Genomic DNA, 16615 nt, shown 5'->3' on the forward strand with positions numbered 1-16615 from the left:
TACAGTAAAACTTCAATGAGGCATGTTCTAATACTTGTACATGTCACCATTTCAGGGTAAATTTGCTTAGTCTGGTATACATGTATCACATAGGAAAATCAAAATTTTGTGCTAATGCTGTTTCCGCCATGTTCCTGCTGGCCACGGCAGTCTTGTTTCAGGCTGACGTAGACAAAACGGGATGGACATGAGATAATGCGGGGGGACGAGATGAACGAACGCGGCAGACCCCGCGAATGCTGTGGAGTCTGTGTCAGATTTTTGGACTTTCTGAAAGTTTGCCATAGCAGTCGCGATGCTGCATGATAAGAAATCCAGTGACCGTACTAAAGTTTGTGGGGGTGAATGCAGCAAAACACGACAGTTCATAATGTAAGAGGGCCATAACAAAACTTGGAGGCTGTCCAAAATGGGAAACAACAAGAAATATGTGTAATCCAGCCTGACCAGACGCCATGAGAACGGTGTCTGATAGATAAAATGTTTACTGGAGCAGGGACTGGAATGAATAAGACTAGATGGGGGGGGGGGGGGGGGGGGGGCGCAGTATGTTTTGGGCAAACGGGACTGCCGTGGCTGCCAGGAACATGATGTAAACGTAGCATGAAGTACTTCGGGAAGATCCTCCTGTTTGGTGGAGATTGGGCAAACTTTGATCTGATCTTTTCTAAAAAGAGTGCTATTCCACATCATGTTCAAGTTGTCTTTGATGCTTAGTATAAATCAGATGTAGAGAATGGAAGAGGTCTCATCAAAATCAGACATCAAATTAAAAAAAATTTTTTTTACAGTGTTTTCACATATTACATGTAGTGATACAATTCGTAGGAGCCTCATACTCGGTCACACACCTAGCAACCACATACTACAAGTACAGGTACTGGCATAGAATCGGAAGAGGGAGGGCCATCGCCTCACAAATCTTCCATTGGACTAGATGTAGATCTGTGAATTTCTGTCTTCACCATTAAGTCAATGAGAGAAAGATGCATCCTTGACATCAAACCAATGAAAGAAGTGTTAGATGATGACTTCATAGTATGATCACTGCCTCATCCAATTTGCATGTACAGTGAATTGGGAGAAATCGTTTGAAACATTTGAAGTTCCATAACTTTCCCGTTTCATGTCCAAAGGTGATGAAATTTTGATCATTCTGTACATCTCATTTTACTCTATGCATTGCATCAACTTGAACATGATTTGGAGTCAAACTTTATCTCTGGTGCATGTATCATGTCATACATTGATGGCAAATATCACACATTGCAAATGATATTTGGCATTTTATGGCGAGATGCTGTGTGTGTGTGTGTTCCAGCAATATCGGCAGTTGTGGGCAATGTCCACATTCTCAAAGTAGAAAAACACTCAGAGAGCGCAGACTTCCACCAAGCAGCTCATTTCCACCCAAGCACACACACTGAAAGTTGCCTGTATTTTCCAATGATAAAGAAGCCTTTTATTCACATCAGGAGCTAGCTGCCTGCAAGCTGTGCTTGGAATGCACACTCAGTGTACATAATTAAACATTATACAAATTATGATTGTTTATGAGTGCAATGTACAAATATTTCACAAGGTGATATAATGCCTAAAATAGATCCTTGTCATTTGATGTTTTATTAATTTAGAAACAAGAGAATGTGGGGGATCTGAGATCGAGAGAGTGCGACTAGGCGCTTTACGCTAGCGTGCTGTCGCATACACACACTGCAAACGCAAGCGTTTTACATGCGTAGTATGCCTGGCTCTCGGCAATGGAGCAAATCATATGGATCCAAAATTGCACGGTAAATGGAGCCACAATTGCACTGATGATGATGTCAATAGTGAAATGGGACAACGGATCAATGTCAAACAACCAATGAAATGACAAGGATCTATTTAGGCGTTAGATAAACTTTGATTTAGGTGTACACTGTGTATTCAATCGGACCACAGTTTCAGGAGACGGTGAGTAATTGCCCAATACAATGTACAATTACTTTACAGTACTACAATGTACATCCACACACAGAGGAGTGTTTATTGCTTGGCGTTGCTTGGCATTTGGGGGGGGGGGTGGGATGTCTATTTTTTGTTGTATCCAACAGATCAGTTAGACATCAAAGGGAGATTCCTTCCTGATATTCTGCTGCTTTGTATGAAAACACAAAATTAGAGAAATGGATCAGTGATAATTCGGGAAAAATATCTAGATCACACTGAATTGCTTATTTGCCTCACTCTGCAAATTTTATTACACCTGTATTCATGACTTTTTTAATGTGTCTAATTTTCCAAAAAAAAAAAAAATAATAATTATGACTTTCTCCTCTGATGTTTTTGTTTTGTTTCATACTAAGCAACATAATATCGGGGTGGAATTTCCCTTCATAAATCATCACTGCAATCCAGTGCATGTATCATGTAACGTACTAGTAGTTCATCACTTAAACCCACGTGTAGCATACTCTTTGCTTTTAATTTACATATCGAGGCTTTCTGATGATCAGTTGCAACAAGACCGCACATTTACTTCAAAGAATACAAATTTAAGTAGGTATCTCATTGAGCTGGATACAGTACTAGTAATTGGAGACCTTGTGGCGACTCAGTCTCCTTGTTGCAGAGATGTCACAGACATTTCCTGAAATCTAGTCAAGTCTCCAGGGAGTCGTGAGAAAATCGAACATGTTCAATATTTTTGGAGACTCTTTCCAGTCTCTAGCTTGTCGCGAAGACGTCTCCGTGATGTCACCTTAGTAATGGGTAAGTCACTGGGAAGAATTTAATTTGCGAGCCCTCCCAGACGCCTCCATGACTCTGCGGAGACCCATTAGCGACCTACCAGAGATGTCGCGGAGATGTCTCCAAGACTTTTGGAAGAATAAATGATCACCTTATTTGGAGATATCTCTAAAGTCACTTTGGAGTCACCTTCTAAATGAGAGGGCAAGCTTTTTGGGGGGTCTTTGAGTTGCACGAGTCACGGCGACGTCTCCTCTAGATAGGCCCTCTATGACTTATCCATGGACTACAGACTGTAAAGTACATGTACAGTGTATATTGCTACATAAAAACAAGGGAGACATCTGTATGATTTTCAGAATTTTGCATTTGAACATCTATAAATATGGTTATATTGGGTACAGAGTTACAGAATTTATAGGGACTGGGATGAGGAATAAGAATGTTTTCGAAATTCATAACAAATCACAATGAATAAGGATGACATGGCAGCTTCACATAAAAACGCATGATTGGGTGCTCAAGGAAGTAGAACAAAAGAAGAAAGCATGCATAAATTCTACACAGGTGAGCTTGTTATTTAAAGCAATTGGTACTGTGGAATTATTTGAATATGTAAGTCTCGTATATTTGGCATTGTGGTGGCTCAACTTAGTTTAAAAAGTCAAACTTTGTTGATGTTACTGAAGGTACACACTGATGTTCATCTGGACAAAAAAAAAAACAAACAAAAACACAACTTTGCAAATGAAACTCACTATGCAGATATGCATGAACAAATACCATCCTGCCAATCAAACCATTCCATTGATGGTTTGATTCTAACACCATTGTCTTGGCGGTGAGATTGAGCATGGTAAACGTCAGATTTTGAGGCCAGTTTGGTGGCCATTTTAATATCTCAAAACCCTGAAAAATTATGTCAAGCTGCAAGACAGAGAAAACCCCAACAACATGAGCTAAATGATTAACATTAACATCTCACTTTTTCATGGCTGTTCATGTTAAATTGCCCCTGTTCAATGTGAATTAACCTGATGAATGATCCCCAGCAAGACACCTGTATCTTGTCCACCCCCCCCCCCCCCACATCACTATTTCTATAAACAAATGTGACATCTTCCTCTTTTAGATACTTAACTTTTCTGGAGCTCAATAACAACTTGAAAATGGCCAAAAAAGGGCAATTCATGATATAATACCAAAACAAATTACTTTGGAATGAGTACTGCATTAAATCCAGCACCAACATCCCTAGCCTCACTTCATGGCTGTGGACCTTCGTTTTTTCCAGCTTAGTATATTCATCGGTACGTTTAGAGAACAATCTTCTGTGATACATTGTACCTCTCCCACCTGCCAAGGAGCTAAAATCCCTCTTTAAAACATACGGTTGCATAGCAACAGGAGTAACAACCACCACTGGCTGGCACTGCTCAACCCACTGGTCCATAGCAGGCCTACATCGTGCTCTCTCGATACCAGCAAAACCAGTTTGCATTCAGCAAGCGAATAGTGGATGGATGACTTCCATACTGGTAATAAAAGGTACATTCTCATGTGAGATTTGATAAAATCTAACGTCCAATGTCTGATTGCCGACTGCCGTGAGTGATGTCCGACGCAATTTGGGATGACTTCACTGTGTCATCACATTTCTCCACACTGGGAAACCACCACGGGAATCTTCGGCCGGTTGTTTGCTCCGGTCGGTACATTCTGTGGGGGAAAGATTGTGCAGGGAAAAATAGCAAATTGGCAATGGATGAATCCAAATAACAGTCAGACCTCTCCTATCTGGACATGTCGGGACCGGCCCTCATCTGGATAAAGGATCTGGCCAGATATGGGAGACTCGACGTTAAATACACGCAGCTGCCTACACAATGGTAGCTACGTGTACATGTATCAATTTTGCATGAACATGTCACGTCTTTGTCAGCTGGTCTGTGTTCAGAATTTTCTGATAATTTTCTTGATGAATGATCGCCTGTACCATCATGCCCTGATTTTAGTAAGGAAATGTTTTCTGTCCATCTTCTTGCTGTGCCTTGGGGGCAGTGAAAGTCGGAATGCATGTTATTTAGATGAAAATTTGATGTGAATGGATGTTTGATTACGTTGGGAATAATATGTAACTCCTGTGAGCTTGTGCAGGAATTTCATCTTAGTTTGGAATTCCCCCTTTTCCCCTAATTATCAAGATTATAAAAAGAAAAACAAAAATCACAATATCGCCTCCGGATAATGGAGAGATCCCGATAAAGGGAGGCTGGATAGGAGAGGTTGGACTGTACCATTAAAGGTATTAGCCCACATTTGTAAACCTGCAGCAATTGGTCTCATAGTTAGCATGGAGTTTGGGTATGATTGCAGTAACACCTGTGCAAAATTTCGTTCCAATTAGTCCATTACTTTCATAAAAATAAATGAAAATGCACCGAATGCATGCGTATAAAAACGCTTGCTAGCTCCGGTCCACGCACGTACTACATGCATGCGATACATGTGTAAGTTAATGTACGTAGCTAGCCCGCGCTCGTAATTCGATATTGGGTCGGGTTGACCCGGTTTGAAAATTGATTTTAAAACGATGATTTTCTCTCTTTTATCGAATGGTATAGACAAAGAGCAACAGGTGAGGTATGTTACTGTTATAACTTGTACTTGAAGTCATATTGGACCTGTTTTATGCAGTTTTGATTTTCGTTGGTTTGCAAATGTGGGCTAGTACCTTTAACATACGTGTAACCTCTCAAAGCACTATAAAAGATGATATATAGAGCTGAATAATATTTTTGATAGGCAATGACCAGAAAGAATGGATAAATTTAGGATTATCAAAGTAAGTTTCCATCTGAAATGTCATCAAATTTGAGTTTCTCTACGTTTGCTTCATATTATGAAACTGAACCAAACTCTGGAATCTTTGTCTTTTCTAATATTTATGTACGTGTATGTGTTCAGTGATTTCTATTACACCAGAGAACGGGAATGATTTGCTTTGAGTCTTTGATCTTATCAAATGAAAGGACACACAAACAAAATTGTCAGTGCAATTTTTTATTGTAACCAACAGGAGAAAGAAATCACAGCATGTGAGAAAATTGAAATAAAGTGCACTTTGATGAGAAAACACACTCAACAAGTAGGATAAATGGTGTACCTCTATTTTCCTCATGACCAGAAGACCGTCAACAACTTTGCCGAACACTACATGCTTGCCATCCAGAAAGTCACACTTGGCACAGGTAATGAAGAACTGACAGCCATTGGTACTGGGTCCTGAGTTAGCCTACATTAGAAAAGGTCATGAATGATGATTATATGTGACCCGCTACAACAAAATGATCCTAAAGTCGGGCGAGGTCGATTATTTGAAAATTGCATGACACAATTCCCCAATCTTTCTGCTTTAAATTGATATATAACACATCTTATAAAAATAATCGGCTGCAGAGATATCGATGCTTAAAAGAGAGCATGTCGAGAGGTCTGGGAAATCACTATTTTGAGAAAAGCGCCCTAAAAGTTCTCCTTGCGATGCAATAACGATTAAGGGACAAGCAAGTCAGTATTCACCTCCGGACAAAAGAAGGTAAGCCCTAGCAACTCCGGAAATGCTCATTCAAACACAGCGTCGGCGGTCTCCTCACCGACCAATCAGTGACCAGGATGCCAGGAGAAGTGGCTGGGCATAGCGCACCCCGCCATCACGCACCAGTCGACTGGGGAGTGTGCGAGCTTCACGCTTCGGTTAGCGGCAAGCGGCAAACTGACCAATGAGATCACTCTGGTCGTTGTTAGGGGCGGAGCCTATCTGTGGCGCTCAATCCAAATGTTCGAACCAGTTTCTGCTTCGTTGAAACGCCAAAAAACATGGCCCAGAAAAACATTGTTTTTTGGTCTTTCCTTTCATCATTTTGCTTCAAAATTTCGACAGATGATAGAAGACATGTCAGACTCTGATGATATGTCAAATTCAGAAAATCGTAAGTTTTGACCAATTTTGATGCTTTGACTTCAAACTCGATTTTCACGGCTTCGACCGTGCACGACTTTAGGACCATTTTGTTGAAGCGGGTCACATTTCAGTTTAATCTAATAATCCCTTCATTGTTGTTACTCTGGTGGTTTACTTCCTGTTTTTTGTCCCATTCATCGCACAGCCAGCACGGTTTGGTAAAGATTAAGCGCTTGAATAGACACTGTACTTCAGAGCCGCTTTTCTCAGTTCACCCTGCACCTCAAAACAAACAAAAAGTCGCCAGACATGCATTTTTAGTTAAGACCATATTCTGAAAAAGCAGACTTTAAGCTTTAAAATGATGTATAACTCAAATCAAATGGACTCTCCTAACCTATCTAAATATTGGAAAGAAAGCACAAACTCAGGAAAAGTGTGAACTGAGAAAAGCGGCTCTGAAGTACAGTGTCTATTCAAGCGCTTAATCTTTACCAAACCGTGCTGGCTGTGCGATGAATGGGACAAAAAACAGGAAGTAAACCACCAGAGTAACAACAATGAAGGGATTATTAGATTAAACTGAAATTGAGCATGCCTCATTAACACATTCTGTCCATAATTAATGCCAACTTTCAAAGCAGTAGCACTATCCTCTCGAAAGTTATTAGAGTTGAAAGTGAAGAGTGTGGACAAGGTTTTTCAGAAATGAAAAAGAGATTCTAAAGACACACCTAATCACACTATTCTACCAAAAATGTTCGAGATAAACTGCTAAAAAACACACTTTCCTGCCCGTTTTATGATACCAAATTTTAGCATACTGTAAAAGAAGACCCGCGCTCTTTAAGAAAATATGAAAAAGTCAAGTTCGGCTAGGTTGACCCATTTCACTTATTTTCAGTCCTCACGCAAAATCAGTGTGTGCGACTTTATGTTCGTTTTGAGGTGCACGGTCACATATATGAAATGAGATATGGGCGAATCAGTAAATTACCAAGTACGTCAGAGGCAGAGAAAAGGTGAATAATCCTGATTTATTCCTTGTTTCTTTCACATATTTGGGGAACACTAATACATGTAGTTCCATGCAGTGTCCCATATTCATTCTGAAGAAGTTTAGCTTCTTAGCTCATTCTACCTGACATGCATTGTGATTTAAAGTCACTTCAACAATTTAAGATCAACTGCAGTTTTTGGATAGAACCCCCAAAACAAAAATGAATGTAAACATGCCCCCCCCCCCAAAAAAAAAAAAAAAAAAAATAAAATAAAATTGTCTTCCACAATTGCATCAGAAGACCTCATGTATATTCAGAGGATCCACACAAACATTTTGCAGCAAATAGATTGAATTGCTGACAGATCTGTGATAAATCAAACTTTGACAGCTGCAATCAGTCTCCCATATCCATATCCAGGTTGACATTGTTTTAGTATTGATCTCCATGGGTTATTTTTCGAAGTTCTTGCATTTTGCAGTTTGATAGTGAATATGAACAAAACATTTGACACCTGTGCCTAATTACCTATTTGAAACAAATTTTCAGTCAGTTTCACTCGCAATAAATTGTTAATTTCCCAAATGTACAAGGATTGTATAATTTATGTAAATGAAAAAAAAAAATCAAATCACTTAAAGAATACACTTGGAATCTTATTTTCATAATACTTTCTTGTTCTTCAATCGCTGAATATAGGCTATCCTAAAAAAAAAAAATTATTTTTCCTTTACTTTCCCAATTTGGAATGAAAGCACAAAACAGAAGATACACACCAAAACTTTGGTTCAAACCACAACACACAATATACTTGACGAATATTCACCGTCTTCTTCAACTGGACAAGTTACAATTCTCTGGAGACGTAGATACAAGGCCCTATTTCATTCTGTCTGCTATCAACCCATTGAGGACAGGCTGATTTTGCTACAGTACACATTCCCCATAGACGCTTGCCCGAGTATTGACCGATTCTGTGACGCGCTATGTGTATTTTTGGCATGGGCGCAGCCATAGTGGGTGTATCAGCCGACCCCCCCTCCGCACTCCCCCACCCCTCTCCCTACATTAGCACGCGCGCAGAATGAAAAACTGCTTTAGCCAATAGGCGTCTCGTACTGAGTGCGCGAATGCTTGCTTAGTGCGCGAACCTTTGTTACAAGTGCGTGTAAACATGTTGCCCCGGGGTGGGGGAGAGCAGGGGGGGTCGGCTGATACACCCACTATGGCTGCGCCCTGTGCCGTAAAATGTCTGCTGCCCTCAACAAACCCGAATCGGTCAATACTCGGGACTCATCCTCAACAGGTTAATAGTATTTGTCTCCTCTAACTCACCATGGAGAGCAAGCCAGGGGCATCATGCTTCAGCTTGAAGTTCTCATCAGCAAAGTCTGGGCCATAGATACTCATCGAACCGGTCCCATCTCCCTGTAAACACAAAGAGAAGCTGTGAATTTTTCTTTTCCTTCTTTTTTTTTTTTTTTTTTAATGATACAATATCACATGCCTCGTCACCCATTCCAGACCTGAATATGGAAGTCACACTGAGAAAAACCACAAGACCTTATTCATAGCAGTTTCAAAAAAATATGAGTGACCAACTATTACCTGCAAATGAGTAACATGAATTTCCAGGATGGATTTTTTTTTTTTTTTTTTTTTTTTTTGAATACATAGAGTGAGATGTGACAGTCTCATACTGCATGGGACCTCCATCTCAATTCCTATGTGAGGGATATACAAAGCTTGTACAGTTGTAGGGGACAAAATTGTAATGGTCAACATTGTTCAGCTGGTCTCAATGGGCCTCGAACCGGAGTTCTCCTTGCTTCCAAGGAAAACATGCCACCAACTGAGCCACTTTGCTACTCAATGAAACAAAAAACCTATTCTCTCATGGGCAGAAAACAATATACCGGTAATGGCAGATTAGGTGAATAGGTAAAATGGATGTATGATTCTGGTAGTAGGAGCTACAATTATTCTAAAAGGAACAACTGCACACTGCAAATGGTTCAGTGTGTCCGTTTCCCAACCATTATTGTTAAGCAATATGATATAGGCAACATATTTGGATACTTTCATCACCAATGGTACAAACAAGTACACTCATCCATAGTTCCAGCATGTAATAATACATGCACAAAATAAATACAAACACACAGAACTCTTATCATTTTGATAACCTCTCCTCTACAAACTAAGTCTTACCTGGTACTTCACATACTCTAAAGATATCTATGAAACAGATGCAACCAAGTGATATCCAATATCTAAACAAATGCAATAATTCATGTAAAGTTCAAATTTATATACCAGGGTACTGATTAAGTTGCAATACATGCACAGAACTATGTAAAATGGTAATCTGCTTGTGTCACTATTACAGTCAAATCTGCATCAAAGTTAAGGCAAAAAAGTCAAATTTTGACCAAAATCAAAGTTAATTCAAGGTGAAAGAAATGAGGAAAATGCAACCAGTGACATTTAACACTGATGCACATTATCAAAGTTGAGGCTTTTTATAGATGACCTGTCATCTCAACTTCTACATACAGCAACTGATTATGCGAATCTCATGTTAACTAGCACTTCTCTCATTAACTACAGATTTCCACACTATGTGCAACAAAGCTGGTTCAGAGGTTATGTAAGGCCTTTTCTTGGTTTTAAGGCGTGGTGAATTATCATCAAAGTTGTATGATAGGGAGTCATAAAGATGTGCGAAACTTACCTTGATGAAATCTCCACCCTGGATCATGAAGTCTTTGATCACACGATGGAAGGTTGCCGTCTTGTATCCCACAGGAATGCCATTCTTCCTGAAATCAAATCATAATATCAGCGTGGGGAAGTAATAATGATATCTAATGTCTAGAGCTTCGCTCCATACCAGGCATCACCAAATCCTCCCTTCTTGTCAGTCATCTTATGCTCTTATTCTCTATCCATACAGTGATCTCTGCCATAGAAGGATTGTGTTTGCTACACATTTATGATGTTTCTCAGGTTTTCCTTTCAAGCTTTTTTTTTTTCTCTCACTCTTCCAACAAAACTTTCACTACATCAGCCAATATTCGACCATACAACTAATGTCTGTCAAGCATATGACTGGGGAAAAAAAAAGAAGCAACACTGTCTGGTTATCTTCTCTCTAATGAATCAAAAGTCCAGAATTAAGACTAAGCATCACATTTGCATGTGAGAGTCAAGAGAGAGGAGCTCTTTACTTACTTATATTCTCCTGTGCAGAGTTGCCTGAAGTTTTCCGCAGTTCTAGGGACTACATCAGCAAACAGCTCCATTTTCATCCGTCCTATATCCTGGGAGTGGCAAGACAACAAGTTCATGAGAGAGATTTAGCATGAATTCATGATCACGTCATGCTCAGGTTTTATCACAAAAGAGTGAACAAGCAAGAAGCAGCCAGGCTACCAACACTGTAACACTAACAGCCGAGTGAAATACAAAATAATCATCATGGCAGTTTAGAGATGAACATGTTGATATATTCATTTAAAAGATTTTAATCATCATAATATGAGAACCACAACAAGGTCAAGAGGCAATGATCAAAAGTTTCACCAGATCTGCCATAAGTCCAGGGTCTTGAATTCAAGATTCATTCTTTGTAGCCATCTTCCTTCATCGAATATTAACAGTCTTCTTTGGAATCATTTAGGTCCAAGTTAAAGCAAGATCCAGATGAAATGTGGCATAAAAAGGAAAATGGAGAGAACTTTATCGTACAACTTGTACCAGTATTACATTTAATTAGTACTTCTCCTATGCAAAAAGCCAAAAGTAACACTAAGATTCTTTGCAATTCTACTAGCCTCTGGACTTAAGTATCAAAAAAAAAAAAAAAATGGAAAACTACACAACAATGCAATGGCGTTTAATGCCAATGGCAATTAGAAAAAGGGTTCTACTAATATTTACTCATATACAGTACTGTAGACTACATCACTGTATAATGAAGATAACTGTAAACCAAGCAAGCCACCCATAATTCGACCATAACGCCACCCAAAGAAGCAACAAATGCAAACAATGACAAACTGACCAGAAATGAATATAATTTATTAGTGGAAAAATGAGCAAAGAAAATGGAATCACATTTTCTTTGCTCATTTTCCCACCAAAGAAGCAACAACAACAAGAAGCAATGTCAGAATTTATACTTTTGCGCATTTATACTTTTGTGAACCTTGGCACGGCACGGGTGCCGATAAACAGAATGACAATGTTTGTAAATTCAAATTTCAGCACTTTTTAGTCAATTTTAATTGCCAATTAGATGGACCTACTAATAATTAATACCTGGTACCTTGTGGTAGCTGCAGGCAGTACAGTACACAGTATTAAATCAGTATGTAATATAACATTTAACGTTCCTGCATTGCCATTGCGGTAACGTTGGCTTATGTTTTAATTCAGTCTTTAATTCCTAATTAGACCCTAGTATTAAAATTAGTAAGTTCAGAGTAAATTAATATACAATTTTACATTTCTGCATTGCCATTGCATTGTGGCAATGATCTTGATGATTTGGAAGGGCCTATTTGATAATACACCAGACATCCGGCCCTGCTGCATTTTGCGCTATAAAGTGAGCGTGATCAGGTGACTGCCTAGTGCAGCTCGCGCAGAGAGACTTATCATTTAAAACTTTAAATTAGTTACTGAGTTAGGTTCTTCACATGATCTGCACATGTAGATTCTAGAGCCAGGAGGTCAGGTCTAACTTTGTTAAATGTTAGATCTTGACCCTCTACAAATACCCGCCCTACTAGCCCTACTGATCTACAAGCTATAAATATTGGCCTACTACCACCAGTAGACTCTAGGTCGACGGTCTAGATCTAAGTTTAGTCTAGTTGATGTTGTCTTGTTGATAGTCACACTTTTGACTGCACCACAGCAGCCAGGGACATGTACCACCACCGGTACGCGTTTTTTTTTTTTAAAGACGGCACAGATTGGGGCATGGCGCGTGTTAAACCTATGGGAAAAACGTTGGGTTAGGGTTTTTGGTTATGGTTATGGTTATGGTTAGGGTTAGGATTGGGGTTAGGGTTAGGGTTAGGGTTAGGGTTTGATGGTTAGGGTTAGGATTAGGATTAGGGTTAGGTTTAGGGATAGGGTCCCCGACAGATTTTTAGTTTCCCCAATCTGTGCCGTCTAAAAAAAAAAACACGCCACCGGTACACGTACCCGTACGTACATTGTACGTAAATTACCATGTCCATGATTACTGTCCATGTCCATGTCCACTGTCCATGTCCATGAGTAACGTTAGACATGTAGGCCTACCCGTTACTCAGGCGTTAGTACCGTAATCTTAATCGCGTTCATGTAAATTAGTTGCCGGTAATGGATTTTCAACACACATAGATATGAACGCGTGGGACTGTAACATAACGGGCTAAAAGGCCCGGAGCTCGAGCATTTACTCCGCAAAATGCCACTAAATTTTAAAGTGTTTTGCATCTTTTTACCTGGCCTCCAACGGTTATATCGAAGAAAACAACCGGATTCTGTGAATTTGAGGCATCCACTCCCTGCCGAGCCATTCTGACGAATCACAAAAAGACACCACAGCACAGAATAGAACAAGAGAAGCGTGTTCAGCGCGGCGGTTGTTTCTATACTTATGGAACGCCACATGGCCTACTAATGATCGTGGTGAGTGGTCTGCAGTACACTGTACCGAATATTGCATAAGTATAGCGCTACACGCGGCGTTCTATACTAGTAATCTTGCTGATGCTGGCTCTGTCATGTTTCTCTAAATACCTCTAACATTAGGATGGTTGCGCTATCGCTAGCTAGAAATAGGTTTCTATGTGCAGGGATTCTGCGATAGACAGTTTCGAACGATGGTAAGAATTTTTTTTTTCTCGAACTTACGATTATTCTGGTGTTGTTCATATTGTATTCTAAGGCATAATCTTAATTCACCCCATGACAATCGAGAGGAGGTGCAGAACATTCACTCTTACAGTCGTAAATTTACTGTTTTACTATTGGCAAATTGGTATTGGTCGAACTTCAGATCAGCCTCATCTCGGGCCAGCCAGTCAGGGCATGATTTACTGTGTCTGTGTGATGGAGATGCTCACGAATGTGCCAAGGAGTTGTGTGTCAAAGAAGGATCGTGCGCTCTCACAAAGTGTCGAGAGGTCGTGCGGCTGCATTGAACCACAATAATTTGAGAGGACGTTATGACAGATGCAGCATTGATTTACTTCATTTTGATTCGGTCACGGTTAAGAACTCTAGGACACACATTAAACTTTAATGTAGGACACACATTGAACTTTAAAATAGGACACACATTGAACTTTAACGTAAGTTACTAATTACAGTAGCTATAGAGTGTTTCAACAAGAGCTAGCTGGCTCCGCTGTGAGCTCCGAGGACCGAGGTCTACAGTACACAATGTATAGTCTAGAATAGAAATAAGAATTTAAAGAAGATCCCTCAGCTCTGTGTTTAAAAGATTGCTAAATCTTTGACAAATAATTGATTGAAAAAAAAAAAGAACTGTAATATAACCTCAAAGTAAACTTCCAAATGTTATGGTTTAATAATTCTTTTTTTTTTTTTCTCTTAACCCGTTCCATACTAAATTCTAATATCCCCATAGACTTAATACACAGGCCACCAGGTGCCCGTATGGAACAGATTTAAAAAAAAAAACCAACAACTAGGGTCTAAGAAAAAAGCCTGTGTCACATGTGTGCTCAATTCTCCGAAAGATACACAAAAATTTGTAGTTTGATTCTGTATGGTAGTGAAGCCTATCCCCTTGTTTTCACGTTTGTTTGTTTTTTCTGGAGGTAAAGATTCCCATTTGATTTCATTCCCTCAGGATCAGATTGAGCAGTCACAAGAAGCCAAGAATGGCCAAATGTCTGCTAATGCAGCAAGCCCCGATGAGGAGGTGCCCCCCACAGACAAGGCCCAGGAAATGAGGAAGAGGATGGAGGCGTGGCTGAACCAACCAATGAGGATTCGGATGACGGACGGTAGAACGCTGGTAGGAACTTTCCTCTGCACGGACAAGGATAAGAATGTGATCCTGGGATCATGCGAGGAATATGTCAACCCCTTAGGTACACGTTTGGGTTATTCTATCTCAATGTAAATGCTAACTAAAAAGCTTCATACTGTTTAACATTAGGCAGTTTATAATTATTCAGGCACTATATGCCTACTACAATCAACCTCACCAGAGTCGGATCTATTTATACTGAAGGCATAACTTCGACTTCAAAGAGAAAACTTGACTTACGAGGGGTTAAAATCAAAAGAAAATGAAGAGAAGAGGACTTGTAAACACCTTCAACTTGGATGATTACTGTAAAAGCTGTTATTTTCATGAGAGTTTAATTTTCACGAATTTCACAAAGCACAGAACTTTGGATCGCGAATTTAACAATATGTGAAAATGTCTCCAAGTGCTTCGTTAATAGAGCATTAATGTAAGTGTTGGTGTCGATATGCGAAAATGAACATCTCGCGAACATGTCTGACCTCATCATTCGCAGAAATATCTTATCTGTATGCGAAAATAACAGCGTATACAGTAGTTGACCTGCGAGGTCGACTCAAGCAAGGTTTCAAGACTGTATATGTACTACGTGTACAAACTGCTTCTACTACTGTTTGCTACTGCTAGCAGTGCAAATCCTTCACCTTCCTCAGTCTAAAAACAATGAAAGCACAGGTATTGAAGGCTATTACTATTAAACAAAGACCCTGTGTTTTGTTTCTGATCCAAACATGTAAATTTCCCCCTGTCACTATTTATTCCCCCTCCTGTGTGACATCTGTATAGCTTCTCAATAACCTCATGAAATCACTCAATGCGGAATGTACGTACATGTGCAGTGTACTACGCAATCAGTGTCCTAGTGCATCTATCTCTTCCATTCTTTAGACTCGGATGAAAAGGAGGAGCCCAGAGTGCTGGGGTTAGCAATGGTACCGGGCCAGCACATAGTCAGCATCGAGGTGGACCAAGGGTCGCAGTCACCGCTGTGAGACTGCACGCAGGCAGTCATGTGATCGCTTTCCCAACAAGCCCCACGCCGCTGCTCGCGAGCTGAGTGCGGCTGCTGCCCAAATGGAATGCGTTGTGAGCCGGAACAGAAGACCTTTGCCAGCGATCTAGACATTGTTCAGAATTCAATGTCCCTGGATCTTCAGGGCTGTGACTTCCATCTTGGCAAGGTGACTAGATATCTGCAGAGATAGCATTGGTTCAGGGCAAAAAGGTTGTAAAAGAGATTCAGCACCAAGAGGATGTCATGACAATCGTGAAGCAGAAAGAAAAACAAGAAGTATTTCTGTTTCATTTGAGCAAAAGTAAACAAGGTTTCCTATAGTTGTGATGATTTCAAGGTAGGCTCATTTTTCACTTTATTTTGCTCAAATCTTTTCTTTTTTTTTTTAAATTAAAGTTTTTAGGTCATTGTTCCTGCTGTATATTCCCAAATTGCTGTATATATATATATATATATATATATATACATACATACATATATATATATATATATACATATATGTATATGTATTTAAAGTTAATCAAATCAATGATTGATATTATCACTCATCAAGTTAGCGTTAAAATTGCACCACTGATCCAGGATGTGCTGCTGAGCAGACCAAATAAAAACATTAAAAGGCAAGATCTTTTATGTAACACCATTTGTGAAAGCGCAAGTGGTATATCATACAATAGCATGCAACGAAACCTGCTGCTTGTCCACCCAATCTGCTGCTCTCGATGTATTTTAAAGGCAGGGGATACCTTTTACAGAACTCCCAAAATGCAGCAAAACGTTATGAACCTCGGGGGACTTGTTTAGGCCACTGCTTAGAAATTTGGAAGTTAACAGTTATCTAC

At 39.8% G+C, this 16615-nt stretch overlaps 2 protein-coding genes across 2 annotated transcripts; one reads left to right on the forward strand and one right to left on the reverse strand.

Moving 5' to 3' along the window:
* Positions 1-1439: 1439 nt before the first annotated feature.
* LOC140239013 (peptidyl-prolyl cis-trans isomerase H-like) lies at positions 1440-13322 on the reverse strand. The gene is made up of 6 exons (XM_072318910.1): positions 13200-13322; positions 10933-11021; positions 10433-10520; positions 9034-9126; positions 5900-6028; positions 1440-4452 (listed from the first exon to the last, which is right to left on the reverse strand). The coding sequence occupies exons 1-6, from the start codon at positions 13272-13274 to the stop codon at positions 4384-4386; spliced, it is 543 nt and encodes a 180-aa protein (XP_072175011.1). The 5' UTR covers positions 13275-13322; the 3' UTR covers positions 1440-4383.
* A 196-nt stretch (positions 13323-13518) lies between these two features.
* On the forward strand, positions 13519-16196 carry LOC140238998 (N-alpha-acetyltransferase 38, NatC auxiliary subunit-like). The gene is made up of 3 exons (XM_072318893.1): positions 13519-13583; positions 14576-14819; positions 15647-16196. The coding sequence occupies exons 1-3, from the start codon at positions 13581-13583 to the stop codon at positions 15748-15750; spliced, it is 351 nt and encodes a 116-aa protein (XP_072174994.1). The 5' UTR covers positions 13519-13580; the 3' UTR covers positions 15751-16196.
* The last annotated feature ends 419 nt before the right edge of the window (positions 16197-16615 follow it).

The sequence above is a fragment of the Diadema setosum genome, chromosome 15, assembly GCF_964275005.1.
Source record: "Diadema setosum chromosome 15, eeDiaSeto1, whole genome shotgun sequence".
NCBI classification, from domain to species: Eukaryota; Metazoa; Echinodermata; class Echinoidea; order Diadematoida; family Diadematidae; genus Diadema; species Diadema setosum.

Coding starts and splice junctions, on each gene's coding strand:
- LOC140239013 (XM_072318910.1), bottom strand. CDS start 13,274: ATGGCTCGGCAGGGAGTGGATGCCTCAAATTCACAGAATCCGGTTGTT. Junction 11,022..13,199: donor ATATAACCGTTGGAGGCCAG/GTAAAAAGATGC, acceptor TGCCACTCCCAG/GATATAGGACGGATGAAAAT. Junction 9,127..10,432: donor AGGGTGGAGATTTCATCAAG/GTAAGTTTCGCA, acceptor TTGTGTTTACAG/GGAGATGGGACCGGTTCGAT.
- LOC140238998 (XM_072318893.1), top strand. Junction 14,820..15,646: donor GGAATATGTCAACCCCTTAG/GTACACGTTTGG, acceptor TCCATTCTTTAG/ACTCGGATGAAAAGGAGGAG.